This window comes from Ambystoma mexicanum, chromosome 6q (genome assembly GCF_040938575.1).
Source record: "Ambystoma mexicanum isolate Mex_15411 chromosome 6q, UKY_AmexF1_1, whole genome shotgun sequence".
In the NCBI taxonomy this organism is placed as follows: Eukaryota; Metazoa; Chordata; class Amphibia; order Caudata; family Ambystomatidae; genus Ambystoma; species Ambystoma mexicanum.
In genome coordinates, this window is record NC_090937.1 from 698444728 (window position 1) to 698466064 (window position 21337).

Here is a 21337-nt window from a genome sequence, read left to right on the forward strand (position 1 = left end):
GTGGTGCGTGTCCACTGCCCATGAGCTGTCTGGTGCAGGAAATGAGCTCCCCATCCTGAGAGTGAGGCGTCGGTTGTTAGTATTGCCTGTAATGGTGGATTGCAAAAGGGTTTTCCTTTTTCTGGACCACTAACGAAGAGCCTGTACCCGGGTTAGGGAAACGAGCACTAGATCGTCCCATTGTCCGCGTGCCTGATACCATTGTTTCGCTAACCACTCTTGCGTTGGGCGCATGCGCAGCCATGCATGTGGAACTTGGTAGATGCATTAAGCCATCATCCCAAGCAGGCGCATTGCATTGCATACAGTTATCTGGTGACCGCCTAGATAGTGATGTACCTGTAGAAGCATGTCCTGAACTCTTTAGTTTGAGGGGAAGACCAGACCTTCTCTTGTCTTTATAGTTGCCCCCAGGAATTGTTTTGTTTGACTGGGTACAAAATGTACTTTTTCTCATTGATGGAGAGGCCTAATTGGAATAGAAGGTTAATAGTTTGCTGCGTGTTGAATTTGCAAATTTGAGGGTTCTCCCCTGTTATCAACCAGTCATCTAGATAAGGGTACACTGGGACGGACTCTCTGCGTAGTTGTGCTGCCGCTACGGCTGGCACTTTTGTGAACACCCTTGGAGCCGAGGATATGCCAAAGGGGAACACCTTGAACTGGTAGTGTTCTCCCGCTATCTGGAAGTGCAGGTATTTTCTGTGCACTGGGAACATTGGATATGAAAGATGCATACTTTGATATTTCAATGTTGCCATGTAGTTCCCCTACTTTAGAAGGGGAATGACTTCCTGAAGTGTTGTCATGCGAAATCTTTGTGACTTAACATACATCTTTGCTGAGAGCAGGTCTAGTACCGGGCTCATTGTTAGGTCTTTCTTTGGCACAAGGAAGTACGTTGAATAGATAACCTTGTTTACCTGGTTTGCTGGGGCAAACTGTTTCTCCAGTAGGGCTTTTACTTTCTCCAATAATATGAGCCTTTCTTCCCGTGTCCTTTTCTTGTGCTTTGGCGGGTGATTGGGTGGTTTTTGTGGAAAGTCTATACAACATCCGCCCGCAATGGTGGACAAGACCCACTTGTCTGACGTGATCTCCTCCCATGTGTGGGTGAATTGAGAAATGCAACCTCCTACTGCAGTGGCATGGGAGGGGGAGCAGGAGCAGGGTGTCATTGTTTGGATTGGCTGAGGAGCCTCAACCTCTGGATCTTTTATAGCCTCTTTGAAAATTGGAGGAGGAAGATTGTCCCTGTGAGTTGACCCAGGGTAATTGATTACCCTGTCCATGGAACCGTCTTGTGTTGGAAGTCCCTCTCTGCAAGAAAGGCTTGTTGGACAACTGCCCAAGCGGTTTTAGGGTTTCATACTCTCCTTTGGCACTTTTAAGGACATCCTCAACAGCTTGGCCAAACAAAGCATTGGGTTCAATAGGCATGTTGAGTACCGTGGCCTGTGTTTCAAGTTTGAAACCTGATTGTCTAAGCCAGACATGATGCTTAATGAGCGTACCTATGGCTATAATACGGCCTGCATTGTCCGCAGCATCCAGGTTGTTCTTTAGGATGCAGTTAGCAACTTGTTTGCTATAGTTTTTAGGAGTTGAGATTTTGTAGGTTCTGGGACTGTTTTAATTTGTAGTAGCAGTTCATCCCATTTATGGCAACTGTAGCTAGCCAAAAGAGTAGTTTTATTGGCTATCCTGGTCTGATAGGTAGCAGAGGAAGCCACCTTCCTGACAAGGGTTACATTTCTTTACTCTCTTTATCTGGTGGGGACTCTGCAGAGGCTAGCGGTGTGCTTGCTCTTTTCCTAGTTGTGGTAACCACCAAGGAGTTGTTTTAGTTGACCCCCGATGTAGAGGGCCAGGATGTTTTTTTAATGAGTTCTCTAATTTTAGATGTAGTGGAAGGGGCCATCGAAGCGCCTTTCGACTCGTGCCTTTGGCGCGCGAAAGGCTGTATGTTTTATGCGCATGTTAGAAACTGACTTGTGGGTCTGTTTCGGAAGCCTGTCATGCGGCGAATGCGATGGCCCAGAGGACAGGGATGTTTTAGAGGACCTTTCCTTTGACACTGCATGGCTTTCAACAGTTGACGGCTTCGTTGATGGTCGGCTGTGGGATGTGTGCTTAGTGTAGCATGTAGTGTGTGTGCTTGAGTCACCGGGTGTAGTCTCGTAATAGGACCGACAGCCTGCTTATTGGAGCCGCGGGCTCGCACATGGTAGTTTGTCGAATCCCATTCGCCCTTGGCGTTACTTAGGACACCGACGATGCCATCACTGGAAGCTCCCTCGACGTCAATGGAGGCCTCATCCTGCATGGAGTGGGTGGCCCACCTTTATTTCTACAGTCCTTTAATGTTTTGGCTCGAAAGAGCTTGCAAGATTTGCAGTTCTTTTCGGGGTGATCCCCTGGGAGACGGTGGTTACACACCCTGTTTGTCTCTACCCATGGGGTACTTCCTATTACAGGAAGGGAAAAACTTAGTGTTTTTTCCATGGTTAATGGAAATGGCAGCACAGTGAAGAGAAGGAAATGAGAGTAAGAGATTAGGCATTCTCTAAAAGGAGAAGTAGTATAGCTTCCCCCCACTCTCCCTGCTGTGATGGGCCGTGGCCCAGTAAGGCCTGTGAAGTCCACGGTCCGTGTCCTTTGAGGCGATTGTTCCTCGTCGACAATGGCGCCATCCGTCAAACTCCGCTGCAGAATATGGGGCGATGGGCGGTTATGGAAAGAATAGAATCTAAGATAAACATTTTCTAATCAAAGGCATCAGCCTGAAGAACTCTGCAAACTAGCGTCCAACTACGATGTCAGAAACAAAACAATCTGAGGGACCTCGATGTGTGAAGGACCATGGGTACAATAGACGCCACACTAGGGATAGTATTAGTGACACACCCAGTCGACGTCCCTTTTTCGAGTTTCGAAAACAAATCATGTAGTACTCTGCAAATACCACTAGATGTCAGCCTATGCATTGCATGTGAATCTAAACAGCTACAAGCATCAGAAATACGATTACGGTGAGTAATGTATCATATATATGCACATTTTTACTGCTTTGTAATCTATTCAACAGCATGTGAATCTATGGAAGATCTAATGCTGGACAAGGAGTAAGTTACTTACCTGTAAATCCTGTTCTTCAGCATAGGTATCTTTCAATATAGCCTCCAGGGGTGGATCTAAGGGAGGCACTGCCTATTGAGTAAAGGGTAAATGATAAAACATGTCTAATGGAACACTAAAAGTGAGTGCAGTTTCTTATATTCTTTAAAACTGCTTTTTTACCGAGGATTCCCAACCTGACCATGTATATTCAACAGCATGTGAATTGAACCACGATACCAATGCTGGAGAACAGGAGTTAAAGGTAAGTAACTTAATCCTTACCACAGTATACTAACTACGCTTTGGCCATGTTTTGGAAATTCAGTGAAGGACAACATTAATATTGAAAGGGGGTAGGGTGTGTTTTATAGGAATGACTAAAAACCAAGTGTTTCAGTTCTAGCCTTCACAAGGAACCTGTGGACCTGATTGACTATAAATATATAGGAAATGAGGGCTAAACTGCAAAAGCTGGGTAGTCTATTTTAGCCCGAATCCCATTGTTTAAAAATAGGGAAAACAGATCAAGTAATAAGATTTCTGTAGACCCATAGGACTAAATTAATCGTAACGTTTACATGCCTCAACGTATGAGAAGGTGGCAGACAGATTTGGTATTGTGAAGGGTGGGTGTAAAGGATTGATGCAGGGTTTAGCTTCTGAACTTTTCTTGAATATGCTAAACTCAGTTTGCTGACGGATTCAAATGTATCCATGGGCAAATAGTGAACAGTGGTGCAGACGTGAAGCATGCATTGGAATTTCTGGCCACTCTTCTAGGACCTGTGTTTGACGATGGGCAAATGAAGAGTTGAATTTGTGATACTTTGTACCATAGTAAAAGCCCTACACATGTATTATGAGATACACCTTTCTTGAACGGGTCCTTGCTGAAAATAGGCGTATCTTCCGTGTTTTCCTTGGAAAAGTAGAAGATTGGACATTTGCGTGTTTTGCTACTTTTTTGTGTCGATAATACAAGAGATGTTGCCATTTTTTTCTAAAACCACTATCCTGCATTTTCTTTGTGGTGGATTAGGATTCTGCGCAACCGAAAATACCAACACATATTCTACGTTGTGCAGCCGAACAGAGTTCCTACAGGACTACGAATGATGACACCTGATCTATAAATCCGAGCTTGTATACGGATCGTAAACCATGATGTTAGGAAGCAACGAGAGGCCAACAAATATCTTGAAGAACCTTCGGATGTTGTCACCCAAGGAATGACTCTTGAATACTCAGCAGAGTGCAACAGGAGGTTTATTCTCAGCTGAACCTGAAAGATTACCTATTAGCATTGCTATTTAGATTGACTGGAGCTTTCTCTTCATCATTATGACTCAAACATTGAAAGTGGACTGATTATCCTGAGATGGGCGAATTTAGATGTGTGGATGTATCATTGCATCAATAGACATTGTCAGCCTTTTTGATTTTTAATTTTCTATGCTCTCGTCATTTGAATGTCCGTCATATTGGAATCGAAGCAAATGGAATAAACGTTTTAAATGTACAAAACATTTCGTCGATCATTTCAACAGTTTCAAAGTGAAATGTGGTAGGTAACTTGATTGTATGCCATAACCTGTAATCGGAGGAATTGGCCATCGAGGTAGTTTTAGTTTAACATGGCTACATATACATATCACATACAAAACACGTTTATATACATATTTATTTTGACAGCATGAAATTAGCATAGAATTGGGTTCAGATGCAGGCGAGTGTTCCATTCTCTCCATTAAAATTGCACAGATTGCTTAATGTGGTATTGGCAGATTCTCACAGACTCTTTAGTGGCCTTTTTTGATGTCAAAGTACTTCAGAAATCAAATCCTATCTTTTAGATGTTTTAGCCCAATCCCCACTGTATTAGATACCACTTTAGAGTGTGGACATGGCAGACTTTCAACTGCACAATGCCAGGAAAATTAATTCTTTTGACTCCATGAATGTTAAAAATGTAAGTACTTAGCAGGAGTCCAGTTTGATTTTTCTGAAATATTTTAAATTTACATCTAATTTTCATTAGTGGTGTTTGTGAAAGTGCTTAATACCACTTAGCATTTTTAGTCCAAATTCAAGCACTTTGATTTCCTGTGTATGTTTGTGTGTTTTATTGTTATAAACACCACCTAGATTAATGACAGCTGTTAATCAATGATTTACTATCCATTGGTGTCCCCTTATCAAGGCAGCGCACCCGGATGCCAAGCCTTCCCTTTCCCTGAACCCTAGAGCCCACTGATGAGGACCACACAACAGAATTTCACTGACCTGGGGACAGCGGGGCGTCAAAACACGGGAAGATTAGGGGCAGTCTCTTCACCTTTTCACATGAGACAAAAGGACATGCATTACTTGACTGCATAGAACAGTAATGACCAATAATTAAGTATCTATCGGAGGACCTACTCAGAGGGATTAAGGGCATGATGCCCAGCCAACACCCACCTTTACCTCTTTGTTCAATGTTGCAATAGCAACACCCTTGGAAGTGCAGGGAAAAATTGCAGCTGGAATACTTTGACCTCTGAGAGGGGGGTGCCGGAAACCTAATGGGAGAAATGCAGGGAAGTAAAGATTTCTGAAAATCGGGCAAGCCAACATGCTGCCAAATGAGAAAAAACATGCAGAAAGATTTGTTCACACTTAGCAGGCATAGCAACGAGGCGTAACCAGGGCATCGCAGGGAAGAACCGCAAAGGGGGTTTGGTAGCATATGATATGGCATTTATAACACGCCTATACACCAGTGTTTCAAGGCGCGACGAGGCAAGGGAGGGGGAACAGAGGGAAGACGGAGACAACGATCTAACTAGGCCAGGTGACATTGAGATTGCAAAAGTGCAGGGAAGGGGGGGAAAGGGAAAGTGCGGAGGGTTTAAGGGGACGGGGGCAGTGCAGTACATAGGATCCACAGTAAAAATTAAATAGAATAAATCAAACAATAGGTAAAAAGTGCGCCCAAAATGTGGCAAGTGCAGGGCTGAGTGCAGACATCAAGTGTCAGGAACTGGAGGGAACTGTGGGAATGCAGAACAGCCCCCAAGTGCATGGGGTTGCCTGGGAAGCAGTGCAGGTGTGCAGCTGGCTGGGAGGGGACCTGGGCCAGAGATCAGAGTAGCTAGGTGACCAGTGCAGTTTCAGTCAGGAGTTTAGCAGGGGAGAGGATGGGAGAAAGCAGAAGCAAAGAGCAAGGTCTTGAGGTGCTTCCGCAACCGGAGATGGTTCTCAAGTTTCAGGGAGGCAGGAAGGCAGGGAGGCTGTTCCGGATGGAGACCCCAGCCGCAGAAAGAGATCTGCTACCAACTTGTTGTTTGGAGAAGCGACTGTCCCTGAGGGAGTTGGAGGCGGATGAGCGAAGAGCTCGAGAAGGAAGATATTTAGGAAGAGAGAGTTGAAGGTATTGAGGCTCCAGGCCCCAGAAGGCCTTGTGGACAATGCAGAGGGTTTTAATCCTCGCAGCCACTGGGAGCCAGTACGATACCTGGGCTTGAGGCCAAGGACAAGTCTTGCAGTCCTGTTCTGGATGAGTTACAGTGGACGGAGAGTAGAAGCAGACAAATTTAGAAAGAGGCTGTTGCAGTAGTCCAGCCTCGAGAGAACCAGAGCTCTGGAGACAGTGATCTTCTGAGGGAAAGCAAGCGCCGTAAGGAAATGGCCAGTGCAGCGAAAAACACGGCAGTTTGATCATGCGCTTGATAAATGCTGCATGAGAGGGAAGCAGGAACAGTGAAGCGGGTGGTATCAAGAGAACAGAGGAGAGCAAAGGAGAGGAGCAAAAAGGGAAACCGGGCCCACCTCAAACCCAACAGGGGGGGGGGCAGATCGTATGGTCAGGGGCGGCAAACTAGTATGGGCACACACTTGGCAAGATTAGCTTCAAGGGGCCAGAAACAAACCACAGAAGAGATGCATGGAATTACATTGCCAAGCAAATCTCTTGCCGCTGTCCTGCTTATTTGTTTTTAAGCCAGACTCCCTTAGTAAGACTAGTCCTTTATCTGCTAATTCCAAATATGATCTGGATGCCATCTTGGACTGGAAATTGGTTCCCTAAAATACCTTATCCATAACCTAGCAGAGACATTTTTCCCTTTATCTCCTTGCTGCCTTTCCACGCAATTTCCATCTGTACCAGATCTTCCAACCTCCCTGGACTCCCCTTCTTGTCAAGCTCCTCTTCTGCCTTGCTCTTGTGCCTTGGATCCTGACAATTGGCAGCCATTGCTGATGCTCTGCATATTTCTCAGTTGAGACGTGCTGCCTAAGCCAGAATGCAGTGACTTTCTAATGCTCATCTGATTTACTTGAGACAAGTAGAGGTTCAGAACGTCCATGCTTATTGCACTTGCTTCATTCACGGCCTGTATGGGGCTGGTAAATTCCACGGGTGCATACTTTCATTCAGCAGGTCATTCCTTGTACTTTTTTCTTTACTACTTCATTATGGAGATGGGGTAATGGCAAACCTGCCATGCGATGACTGACCCACAAGTACGTATGACGTTCATAGGTGGTTATAGCAGATGGTTTACTCGAGTGCTGTGGTCTGTCCATGGTTATTGAGGGCCATCAACCCTCTGTGAGGCCTGATGTATGAGCTTGCCAAATGTTCCTGCTGGTATGAATTTGCTTTTTTGTATTATAGACAAATGGTCTTCATAGCTGATGGATTGTCAAATTTTGAAAGAGTTGTTGATCTTTCTGAAATTCACTACTGTGGCATGAGGTGCATAGATTATTGTTTTTCTGTTGGAATCACCCGACGGGACAAACCTGAGGATCTGTGTAATCAGTTCATGTGCTTTGGCATACCACTGACGTGAAGTCACTATTCATAGGAGGTTGAACGCCATCACTTCCCCCTGTGTATCAAAAATAGATTTCCTTTGAATATGACGAATAATGTATTCTTCCAGTCACGCATTTGCTTCTTCCATTTCTACTTCTAAAATTGGTGGTACCTCTTTATTAGCATATCCTATTTTCAGTTGTCTTTTTAGCTCTCATGCTGCTTCACATAACCCGATTTAGTAGAAGATTAGTAAATTTTACAGGCAAGCTATCCTGGTTCATGTTCCATGTAGGTATTGGAAGTCCTGCGGGTAATGCAGCCACTACGCAGTGGGGAACTAGTAGGTTTTTACTGTCATCTGAAATTAAGAGGTTCATTTGTGACGCAGATTCTCAGGGATGAAATTTCACAAGTTAGTACTTTGTACACAACAAGTTCTCCTGCTAATTTCTTTCTACTGCACTGAGTAAAGCAACCATTTATTTTAAATGGATGATTGGAGGTATTCAGGGGGCCGCACTGATGGATCAGCACACGACATTCCGCCAGAGAAACTCCATAAGTTGTATTTTGCATCATGTTGCTTTTTTGAGACCTGCAGGAAAACAGGCTGAGTCCAGACTCTTTCCACTTGTAGATAGGGTTATCTAGTAAAAATAGATGACTTAGTGTGTGGTGGCCAGACCACTTTCTTTTGGTATAGTTATGCCTAAATATGTCCCTGCTCTGCTTTATTCACTAAGCAAGTACAGCCACACAAGTGACAAAAGAGGAACGCATTGAACTGTGAACTATAAAATTAACAAAGTAGAAAATTGTAAATTGTTCATCTTTGTGGAAAAGTAAGGAAACCTATGTGCTTGTTAATTTGTAGTTACCCCTTTAAAGAGAGTAACTCCACATTCATAGCTTTTGAGTTAATTGCAACCTGTGCTTGGGAATTGGTTGTGCCCTGAGAACTACCTGATGCCCTCTTCTGTGACAACCTTCTCACCTGCGTCGTTTTCTCTTCTCATTTATGGACTCAAATCTATAGGCACTGCCAGATCCTTTGATGTTAACGATATCAAAGGTCTGATGCCATTGATGTTTAACTCTTTCTTGACTTCTCAACCACCACTCCATTTTTTTTCCTCTGTGGAGGATCAGAAGAAAGACAGGCTGTGGAGGCATTTTAAGGTTTACTTTTATTGCGAAGTAAAATAAGGCCTTACTCTTCCTGTATCTATGGGGTGTACATTACCTATTTTACTAACAAAGGTGCCAGTCGGTCAGGGTGAATGTCCAAAAATAAGCATGTCCACTGTGCAAATCTAACCTAACTGACCCTACCACCAATGTAACTAAGGACAGGAGTAGTACTCCCTATTCTTGGTTGCTGTGGTATGTCACAGAATTTTCCATGTGCTTTGGTTCCACTCAATAGACCATACACAAGTAGTCTCTTGTTATGTTCTGGATTAAGTTCTGTAACTCTTGTAGGGGACATTTTGGGCAAACAGTCTTACTTTTGTACAAATTCCTTCTGTCTTTCTTATCGGGTTCTAGCCTCTCCTTCCAGATTGCTGTTTCATATGAGCTTTGACTTCCTGGACTCCTGAGTGTATTTTCCCAAAAGTCTTTATTCTATTCTCTTTCTCATCTTCGGGACCGGGGTTGACTTTTCCCTTCTCCCAAGGCAACAAGTTTTCAACTTTACTCCTCTCCCACTTTGTGTATTTCATGTAGTTATGCCTTTCTTGAATATGATTCGTGCCTCAGCCTATTTCCAATAAGTTTCTCATTAGCACTGGGATGAGTTTTTTTTTTTTGTTATGATTAACTGTCCAGTAATCAAGTTATCAGTATTACTTTATGTTCCGAGGGGTAACGTGACCGGTACTGGTAAGGTCTTGGGCTCTCTTCCAATTCTTCTTGGCTGTGCGTCTCACTTGTCGTACCTTCTGGTTCCCATGTGTTTCCTTCTTGTCTTCTGACTCAAACTTGCTCTGTCTTGGGTCGGGAGTGGTTTCCTCAGTGGTTTTCTCATGTCAGCGATATCGGCGCTGTTCTGCGAGTGGACTGCCCACCACTGCTTTGCTGTGGTCACACCACCACATATCTCTCTTCAATCGCATAATGTTTTCTTCTGTTCTCACATGCCGGTCTCGCAGCATCTTTGGTTGTGCATAAGAGCATGACTGACTTACGCGGGCTCTGAGTTCTGCAAGAGCTCAACCTCCCAATTTGATACACACAGGGAGCTTCACCGGGTTCTCTCTGCTTTCTGGCTTCTCTCCTCGGCTGCCATCTCTCCCTATCTTTTGTCATATCATACCTTTTCAGCATCCTTGGCACAGTCCGTTGGAGGGACTGATTTTAAAGGAATAGTCTGTTTCCTGTTGTGGATAGCATAAGTTCCCTTCATCTTTATGGAATTTATAATGTTTCGTTATGTTAGATAAATTCAGATAGGTCATCATTTTGAGGGCCTCACGGAGTTCCTCACAGGAACGCAAGCCCTTGTTCCCAACGGGGGAGTCTCTCACAGTGAGGTCTCAATTGCCTCGACCCCTCGAGGGAGGGGGATGGGTTTTGCCGAGCAGGCTCATCTCCCTAGCCTCACAGGGGGTGGAGTGGTTGTCTCCTCTTTGGGGAGAAGGGATGAATTCCCTCAATTCGCCACACCACCCTAAAATAGTTTGGATTGTCAGAACCTCTTATCGTACATAATCTAAAGTGCCTGATGGATCAGTCTTCACTGAGTTGCTATTACTAACCCCAGTGCAGTCTTTGGCGCTGGTTTATCAGGAATTCGACCCATGTTGTGCAAGTCATGGTAGTATCCCTCTTGTGCTGGAGGGTCAAAACACCTCTGTTCCTCTTGCAGACCTGGATCCAGCTAAAGATATAAAGGTCATTGTAGCCCCGTGGTCCTGACTGATGACCTTGGTACTGAGTGTAACTCTGAAGGTGAGATGAAAGGACTGGAAGATCATTCCCAAATGTCAGTTTTTCTCAATTTAACTGAGTACCTGCTAGTGGTGCTAAAAAAAAATAAAGTAAGTCTTCCATTTGATGTGTGCTGAAAAATATATTTCTCTTCAGAAGGATGTTTTAAAATGGAGTTTATAGAGCAAAAAACATTTCTCCACCAGTAGCCCATTTTGACAAGTTTATTGCAACAATTTCGGCCAAATAGACTTTCATGCAGTTGCAGCATTGCTTGTTATGGGATACAGTAACAGTCCAGGATCGGAGCACGGCAGATATGGCCAGTTGGGTGCATGCATTCTGGCACATTCCAGCTTGTTGCGCCACAAACTCTCCCTCTCAGTATCTACGACTGCACACCGGGGAGGTTATCAAAACGAATCAATGGCAATCCAACTGCTCATAGGTCGAGAATAGCGAGCGTAATAAGACTAGCAAACACCACAAAAGCTATCCATAATTATCATTCTGACACACAAAAAACTAGTTCAGCATCTGCCCTAGTGGCCACGAAGAACTGATCCCAGCAGGAGACCAGGTTTTTTCAAAAGGCCTAGCCAAATTACTGAATTAACTGAGAAATATTTTGAAAAAACCCCAGAGACCCAAAGTACCCAGAAATCTATTTTGGACGTTCTGCCAAGTAGTTGGTGGGCAAAAAAAGAAGGGTTTGGGAGTCCAAGAAGCGATACTCTTGAAGCACCAAATACCCTATACCTCCCCAGAAAAAGCCAACAAGACCTATATTGACCTGAGCCACATGGCCTGTGTTCTCGAACGCCAACCAATCAATTGACGGGATAAGAACTAAACCTAATATCTATGGGGTTAGTCCTGTAGCATAAAGGCATAAGAAGCAAGACGCATTTCCACATCTTTGTGTTAGTTGATATAGACTGGCAGTGGAGTGCTTGGGAGTGAATCCCACAAACTGGCACATTGAATCCCATCCGTCACTCTCTGGATCCGTCACTTCTCTGTACAAGCACCCACCACCCAACCACCCTTTTGCCTTATCACATTGAACCCCACACCTTCTCTCCTTAACCTCATGTTGGTCTAAAGGTACCACAAGATGGAGTCCTGTGCTGGCTGCAGACGTCGGATGATATGACCTGCCAAGGTTTACTGGCCAGGGTGCCACCATCTTTACAGTACACAGTGTTCCAGCTCCAATTTGATGCTCAGGACTGAGGCCTGGGTTTCCACTCTCGCTCCTGTTACCATGCAACATTTAACCAGTTTTCAGTGTGATTGTGTATTCTTTCTGTTGCCTTCATTCCATTTACCAACTGGCCACAGCAGTCTTGGAAAGGTGCAGCCTCCAGAAGTTGGAAACAACGCTGTACCCCCAGCACCATTAGTTTGCCAAAACCTTCACCCCAACTTCAGATCTCCACGACAGGCGTCCATCTCTAAAACATCCCACCCTCTACTCTTTCCAGGTTGGTGAAATTTGATTCTCACTGGAAGATACATCACCATGACCTCCACTATTGAGTCATTTGAGCCAAGAGGTTATGATCCTGGATGACCACGAAGGACATTTTGATGCAATGTTCAGTGCACTGCTGTCAGTCAAAAGCTATCGTGGTTCATGCCAACGTTAGGATGTGGTTGAACAACAGTTGTCCCATTTGAAGTGGAGCTCCTTCACGGGCTTAAGGGCTTCACTGCAGGGGAGACAGGCCGAACAATCACATTTAATTTTCATTTGCTTTAAATGTTACACTGTTTAGATCCTGCTCTTTTTCCATTGCATAGTAGGAAAACATAATTGTAGATCACTGCAGATGGCTCGAGTTGAAATAGGCCTTCTAGGGATATATAGAATCACCTTATATGGGCCCACCACTGTCATACAGATTCCGCAGTTTAGAAAGGCTTTTTGGGAAATGCTGTGTTATCTCAGTAGGGTATATGTCTAGGTTTACCAACTCACTCAGTTTATGCTGGGTGATGCTTATGGTTCTGTGACTTCCTGGAATGGTGTCCTGTACCTCAGATGAGTATTGTGCACCAGCAGAATCTGACTGTAGAAAGGTTCCCCAGCCCTCCTTTCCATCTTTGAACTAAGCTGCATTACTCCAAAGCAACCAGTCTGTGAAAACCTCGAGTTCCTAAACAAAATCTATTAGCCTGCTATGTCTCTGTGAGGAGTACATTCAAGAACAGGTGGCTCAGTATGTTTGCCGTTAGGCTTCTGCCAGAATAATCTTCATGGATCTCTTGTTTGAGCTTGCAAGAAGTAGTATCCAGCTTTTAAAACATGTAGGCCATATTTGGTAGCTATTGAAGCTTTTAGAAATATAGGAAGAAATCCTTTATATAACATCCTCCTTTTCAAAGGCATACCTTAGTTTGTGTGATTTGCTTGTAGTTTTATCTAGTATTTATCTGGCCATGACTGAATTGAACGTCCAAACATAACTATAGAGCAATAGCACAAGCTTACAAAAGGCATAAGAATGGGCCCTATTTGGGGGCACTGTAGCTACCAAGAGGTAAGTGGAGCAGAAATGCCACTGATGCTGCCTTGTACATACTGCGAAGGCCACTGAAGTATCCAGTGGTGTTTCTGCTCCACTTAACCCTTAATATCTACAAAGAGGCGGCTTGGGCCACTTCTCGTGTCTTTTTCAAGCATTCTGCTATTGCTGTCCAATTAAGATATAGCAAAGTACATCTAACAAGCTGTGTATTTGGCTTGGCTTCTAGCCCCTTGCTATGCTTGCGGTCTAAAACCCCTGTTGTCTTGGGTAAAGCATTTCTCCCTAGCGTCTGGATGATGAGGGACTTTGTGTAATCGGTGAACGCAAGTTGTTCACAGTAGGGACTCTAACTTGTGTCTTTACTCCCCTCTTCCTTCAGATTACCTACCCCTCAGAGTATGTGTTAGACATGCGCATAGGGTTTTATGGGGTAGCCTGGACAGTGGGAGGGCGCATGTATACCGAGGCGTATAAAAATATGATGAAAAGGAATGTGGTCCAACCCTTGGACCTGCTTGTGCTGCACAGCTTTTAAATCTGTGAAAGGGTAACTAAAAAGGACAGTATAAAAGTAGTTCCCAGGGTGAGTTTCTGTACAACTACTATCTAATAACGTCTCTGGCTAGTGGTGAGGACTTCCTAAGGGATCCCCAATCGTTCCTCACAAATTCCACCACACACTGTCTGCCTATCTCTTCAACTCCCCCCCCCTTCCTCGTGCTTCACTCTGCCCTCCCGCTACTGCCATGCACTCTCCACCCCTCCTATCATACACTCAATCACTCTTTGTTTTGCCTCCCTTCCCCAACACTTCCTCCTTCCCTCCTCCACACATTCTGTTTTCACTCTCCTTTCCCACTCAACTTTTACACACCCCCATCACACTACACATACAGCTGGTGCCACTCTCTCTCTCAAATACCTCACCTGCACTCTTCTCCAACTCTTCCATCAACTCTTCAGGACTCTCCTCCTTTGTCCGTCCTCCGCAGCCTGGTCTCTTGGTGTACCTCCTAACCTCGCCCCTGCCACCCACACCATTCCCTTCATTATGTCCCTTTATTTACTGGGTGGCTCCTGCTTCCAACTCCTCCCTCAAACCCCCCCGCACCACCCCCGCCATTGGCTTCAGCCCTCACCTGACTCCAATGGCCAATTGGTTGGTGCCCTTTCCCCAGGGGCTGAGTCACACAGGTGAAAAGATTTTAAAAAAACTTATTTGCAGCATCTGCTGGTCTCTCAGCTTGCTGTGGGTCTGGGATGTTTGTTTTTCTCGTGATTTTCCTGCTGTGGTGGTGGTTGGTTTCAAATTCGGTTTGGGGAGAATTTCAGTCTCTGCTGTTTTCCTGCAGTCTCTTCTAACAACCAGTTCTTTTTCTGCTGCCCCCCCCCACCCGGGTGCCTGGGGTTGCCTGTGGTTGGTAGGTCGGGTGTTTTGTGTCTAACCTGTTTGACAAGAGGACTTCAAGTCCAAATTAGTGTTTCCAGGGCTTCAGTTCGGGTTGTATTGGTGGTGCTCAAGTGCTGGGAGCTGCAGTCCTGAAACAAAAATGAGAACACAGGCCAGAAAGAGTACCAGGAGGCATCACGGGACAGTGTGGTACCATTAATAACATTCATGGCACATGGGGGAGGGAGGGGTGGTATAGGCCGCCCCCCAAACTCCACATTTGGGATAGGGTGGCTCTGGCTAATTTCACAGTGTGCTTCTTGCCCCAGGTTGGGAGGGGTCCCTGTCACAATTCCCAATACAATCTTTGTGTTTTGTTCAAACCATTAGTCGCAAACCTACATCCAACTTCTACCTTCACACTACAAGTGCTGAGAAGGTTAGACAAAAGATGCATACAGTGATTGTCATGGACATTTGCAATCTCGGGCAAAACCCTAAGTGCTCTTTGCAGAAATAAAATATCACTCATCTCGGAGAGCTACCTCCCACATGTACTCCTTTTTTCACTTTCGGCGAAAAGCCTAAAAGAACACTGCACATATCAACTCACCACAGTATGCCGCTACGTGCACAGCGAACTACCCATGCACAAGCTTCAGCCATACCCAACATGTCCTCATTGTGGCACTGGTGTGTGGTAATGTGATCTTGTATGCAGTTTTATTGTTTCTTTAATGTAAACTGTTAAAGGCAATGGCCGACAACCAGGGTGCAACATTTGACCCGCTACTAGCCATTGGCTAGTGATATTTGACTTTTGGTAAGTGACAAATAGTGCGCTATGTATATGTATTAATTTGAGGTGGAAACGTACTTTGTATAGCTGGCTAGTAACTTGCTACTTGATTTTTATACCCCTGCTACAACTATAACTCACTGTGATTAAAATGTTCAGTTCCTTTTAAAACCGATTGGCTCAGTTGTACAAAATAAAGAAAAGAGTATGTGTTGCCCAGTGCACAGTAATGCACAATGTGTATTTACATGCTTCACAACCAAAGCATTTGTGGGCTGGATGTTTGACTACTTGACCTGAAAAGGGGAGCATCTGTGGGGGGTGGGTTTGAACCTTGCTGCCAATGCTCTTTCTTTCTACTTAAATGTACCAAACATTCAAAAGTATCAGACATGCTAAAAAAAAAGGCATATGATGGATCTATGTATATATGTTACTCAATATTTGTTTACAGTATAGTACTTTAATTGTTGGTAGTATACTGTAATAAGATGACATTATCTAAATGAGTTTGCCTTGCAAATTCGAATGTAGAGGAGGGCAGAATAAAAGACCTGATTGTAGGTTCCCTTCCTCCGTATTCCTGTTTAACAGTTTATCACATTAGCTGCTGGGTCCAGCTAGGGTAGACCATTCGCTCCCCTACTTAATACAAAGAAGAAACAAATATCTTAAATCCTACAATAGAAATGGTGTTTAATTGAATGAATTAAAGAGAGACTGAGTTAGGGATTCTTAGCACCGACCATTCCTAAAAAAGAAACCAATCCTTCCAACAAACGTACATTTTGAGTATAAGAAGTAATCGCAGCACTGGGTTTGACCGTAGTTTGCCTTTCTACGAGTTCAATCCGTTCACCTACACTACTAACACCATGCCCCAATCTGGCCATCAGGTTTTCAGTACGTACTTAATGTTTAACATTTATACTCTGAAAAATGTCATTTTAACATATGTCACTGCTCAAATGCAGACCCTATTTTATAAAAGTTTAAATGGCTGGAACAAAAGAGCATCCTTGATGGGGGTCAAACAGCACTCCTAGCTATTCGCTACTCTGGGCCAGTGTTCTAACCTGTAGTCTACCAATGCTCTCCTACAATATGTGCCTCTTAAAGGACAAGGAAGCAACTAGTGGGAACCGATGCACAGATCTTAGTGCAGGTGAATTGGCGTCAAATCGCTGAGAGATTTTAGACCCTCAAAGTGTCTATGAAATGTCAAGGAAAAAGCAGTATGTTCAAATGTCACTCTGGTACAATAGGAGTACGAGATGACCACTTGTTTAACATCTCAACTCACCCAAAGTGACTTCTACCTGCAGACTAATACCACACCAACAACTTGTACAACCAGTTCCCCAGACCACCCATTACATGAATACTTGAAGCGATACCTTAAAATGTATTCTAAATATCAATCTAGAATTTTCAAACATCCCTTCCAAACAGGGCCTATCTGATCCACAAGACATCTTTTTTAACCATAATGCCACCCCTGAGCTCTGGATCAAGCCACAATACAACTCGGCCTCCTACAACACATCGCCAGCCCCCTACAACACTGCTCAATTCGCAAAGTCTAATCTCAACAAAGCCAATTTTAAACTCCAGATCGTTAAAGGGCTTCACACTTGGTTCAACCATAGACCTCGCCTATCGTAGCCCAACAGTTTAGACTGAGTACAAGGGACAATTAAGTTACCCCCCACCCCTTACAGAGTAAAGTATACCAACACCATAAAAGCCTGTTTCAAAAGCGGATCTAGGTGATTTTACCGAGCCGGAAAGTTCGACTCCCAAAAGTCTGTTTTTTTTAGTTTTGTTTTTTCAATTTTCCGCAAATATATATGTGGGGGAGATCCCCCACAACTCCCCCACCTTACCCCTATACATTTTTTATTCACTTACCCCCCCCCCCCCCCCGAACATATATATATATATATGTGGAAAATTGGGGATCAAACTTTTGGGAGTAGGTAATTTTGTACAATACCTCAAAAGCAAGAACTTCACATCTAAGAACTCACGTGACCGCACTGATAAATCTCATCATAGCCATAAAACACGAATACCTGAGAAAAATTGAGCCTTTTGCAAATGTAACAAGTGCTTCATGAACCAAGAAGCCTCCTAAACCCAAAAATTGGGTTTAGGACTTCTCACCCAGTTTGAGAACCCTATCCTCCACCCCGAACTGCTGACACACATGCTAAATAATCAACTAAATAGTAACCCAGGCCACACTTAATTATGTTTGCCTTTCCAAACCGTCAAATCTCCATTGCTATCCCCTCTCCCTCACATCTGGACAACCGTAAATCCACCCAAAAATGTCAAGTCCATCTCACAAATTTCACCTCAGTTGGCCCGAATGAAACCATCAGGATAAAAACACCCTGTGGCGCTAAGCCTCACTTTTACTCTTAGGTAAAATCCTGCACTTGATCACTAGAAGCAACTCTTGAATAGAAACTTGATCCATGCTTAATGTAGCCTTGGCATAAAATCCTATTCTTTATACCAACATGCGTACCTTTTGAGATTATTCGATATGAGCTGGGTTTAACCTCTCTGGCCTGCATCATAAAGATTAAAAAACTATCTCTGATGAGAAAATGTATGATGGCAAAAAATGATTCCTTGTATTACTATATGCACGCAGACAAGAAGAGTAATTTTATGATGTCCTTAAATGCGTCATGTCTGAAGACACTGGTAGGTATGGGAATGAAGTTTCAATCCTTGATAAGCAAACCAACAAAAGTAAAAGAAACAGTAAAAGCGTTTGATTGGATAGAGAACAATATTATACTGTTGAATTCGAATTTATATGCACAGGTGGTATCCTGGTGTCCAAAGCCAGAGAATTATTTGTTAAAATATCCCTCAAAGTTGTTTAGAAACAGGATGATGCGTTTTCGTTTTCATGTTCTGAACAGTAACCAAAGACTTGTAATTGGAGGATTAAATGCTACAGGCTTTATTGGATGCAGATTCTGTAAAGGTCCCGGGTGAAGGAATCACTGGCACATTTGTTACTGGTGTGTACCAGTCTCAATGATTCAAGAATTGAATACCTTTCTAGGTTTGTAAGGGACACTTTGTATGTTAACAGAGACAAATGATGGCACGATATGTTACATGGTAATTCAACAGCATTGGAATTGAAAGGGCTATCATTTTTAATAACCATATGTTCATTAAAATGTTCTTATTTAGCACCCAATAGAATGCAAAAAGCAGTACGCCAATGATGAATTGTTAATATGGTTTGTAAATTGATTGGCTCCATGAAAGCATGGGAACAAGTTTGATTGTTTTATTTTAGTAAAGATCTATCTGTATAGTATGTTTTGATAAAATTTTAGAGGATCGAAGTATATGATTTTAGTGTGTAAATATCAGTGGTTGTAACTATGTGTATATTTAAGAAAATATTTGAAATTTTGTATGAAAAAGTTGCAAATTGTAAAAGGTTTATGTAAACCAAACAATAAAAAGAATAATAATAATGTAGCCTTGATGTGGAGGTGTCAAACATGCGGTACTCAAACCAGTGATAGATTTGCTTTGTTTATTGATTGTGTGTAACAATTTTAAAAGCACAAGTTGCAAAACGTTCTCCGCCTATCGATCTACTTCGGGACTCGTTTAAGCTTCTATTGATTTGTGTCTTGTAATGGCCTGTGTCTCGTGAGCTGTGTACAGTTGCCTCTACCAGTCTCTTCACCCTGTTTTTCTTCAACATAAGCATGATTGAGATGTCTGATTTTGAATATTTTGTTGTGGATGTCTATAGTTTGTATCAGTGAATGCAGCATTTACAGTGGTAAATGAATATTGAGGTCCAAATACGACGGTTAACTTCAGAAGAAACAATGGCTGGGAAGAGTTTCAAGCTGCCCATCCAGGTTATTATGGTTCATATATGTACTGTCGAGCTGCCACTGACTCAGAGGAGCTTTGCTCATATGAAGAGGATGCTTCTAAAGGCTTGCCTATAAGAAATTGGGGTCATCATGGCCCAGGGTTTGTAGGGAAATACAGTTCCAGAGGCGGTGGACATGAAGGTTAACAGTAGTCTCTGGTCACGGCTTATGTTTGTGGAGAGTTGAGAATCTAGGCAAAATTATTTCATTTGTGATCTTGCATTCTAATTTGCAGGGTTCGAAATGCAGTAGAGATTGGAGCCATTTATCCTACAAGAACCTGGTGAGCTTGACGGATCTACGTGATCCGACCGCGGCAGATTTTACCGCGGCCGGAAAGTTTGCATGAGAAATGTGCGAGCCACCAAAGGTTTGCAAATTTCCAATGCACACACACGTTGAAACCTCTACCTATCCTCAGCCCCACTCACAACACACCCAAGACACACACCCCATCCATACCCTCAACACACCCCCACCCATGCCCCCAACATACACAAACCCTACTTACCTTTTTCTTCACGCTGAGTCCCTGCGGCACCACTTTGGGGGACACCCCCACAGCCTGTTTTTTTTTTTTCGTGAGCTGCAGGGGTGTCCCCCGCAACACCCCGTTCACTATACTTTAAACTATACTTTAAAGTATAGTGAGCGGGGTGTTGCGGGGGACACCCCTGCAGTCTTTTTGTGTTGTTGATACTTACCTACAATGCTACCACCAAAGGTTTAAACCTTTGGTGGTAGCATTTTTAGGACTTTTTGTACATGCAACCGTTTGGATACGGACAAATCGTACAATACCAGCTTGACACCAGAGCTACCAGGAGCTACTTTTGTCTCCCCCGGTCAACTGATGCCGAACAATCACACCTATGTGAATTTAACACTGTGCATTTGGGACAATCTATAAATGAATATTGGGACACATTTATACAGCATTTAAAGCAGAGGGGGTCTTAAATAATGGTCAATATATGTTTGTATCTTATGTGGAAGCGAGATTTGCAGACCACTGTGCACTATAGCTCCCTGTTGTGCTGTGGTAGCTCCTGGTCACTGGTTAATGTTGGATACTGAAGAGCTGCTTTTAGCTCCTGCATATCTGATCTTAATTTGGCATTTAAGTGATACATTCATCCTTTTAGTTTGCTTTCTTTGATAGGTGTACTCAGATCAGATGTAAAACTTCACTGGACAAATGAATTGTTTTCCATGTAGATTGTTCAATGTTATACTATGAAAATGCTGATGCAGTTTTCCCACAGGGAATCCAAGCTGGGAAAGGATCGAATACAGAAACTAATGCCTGTGCCAGAGATTTCCAATAATATCTGCAAAGGGCTACCCCAGAGTCATCAGTCGGGTGTGGTTGTGTTGCCATTTTTTTGCAGCGCCGGACCACTGAATACTTTGTTAGGATCTTTGCATCTTTCCATCCCCAAGTGCTGGCGGTACAACTCTGGGAATGTGCGCAATAAGTGGGCACCTGCAATACGGTAATGGGGATTGATGGGTTACTTGCCTGTGCCTATGAATAGTGCAGCATGTGATTTATGCAGGTTACCACTCTTCCATCACTTGTGATCAATAACATGCTTGTTCCTCGGTGCATGGGATTCAGAACTGATGGAAAACCAGTTGTTTGGTGGGGAAGAGTTTCTGATCTTGAAGTTCATCTGTGCTCAATCCAGACAAATACATAAAAAAATGTACAAGTCCAGTGACGGCTGGTAACTCTGTGAAGTGGTGGGGTGGAAATGCTTGTCCTTACATTTGAGATTGAGCCAACACAGTGAGCAAGCCCAGAACCTATAGAAGGGATTC

At 43.6% G+C, this 21337-nt stretch overlaps 1 protein-coding gene across 6 annotated transcripts in view; it reads left to right on the forward strand.

The window, feature by feature from the left end:
- The window catches only part of GAB1 (GRB2 associated binding protein 1), a 534151-nt gene that overhangs the window by 423814 nt on the left and 89000 nt on the right, over positions 1-21337 (forward strand). The window contains exon 6 of one of the 6 annotated variants that reach the window (XM_069631208.1): positions 4160-4644. The exons of the other annotated variants lie outside the window; for them this stretch is intronic. Within the exon in view, the coding sequence (XP_069487309.1) occupies positions 4160-4236 (77 nt within the window). The 3' untranslated portion in view covers positions 4237-4644. Of the gene's footprint in view, positions 1-4159; positions 4645-21337 lie in introns of those variants that run through there. 6 annotated transcript variants of the gene reach the window in all.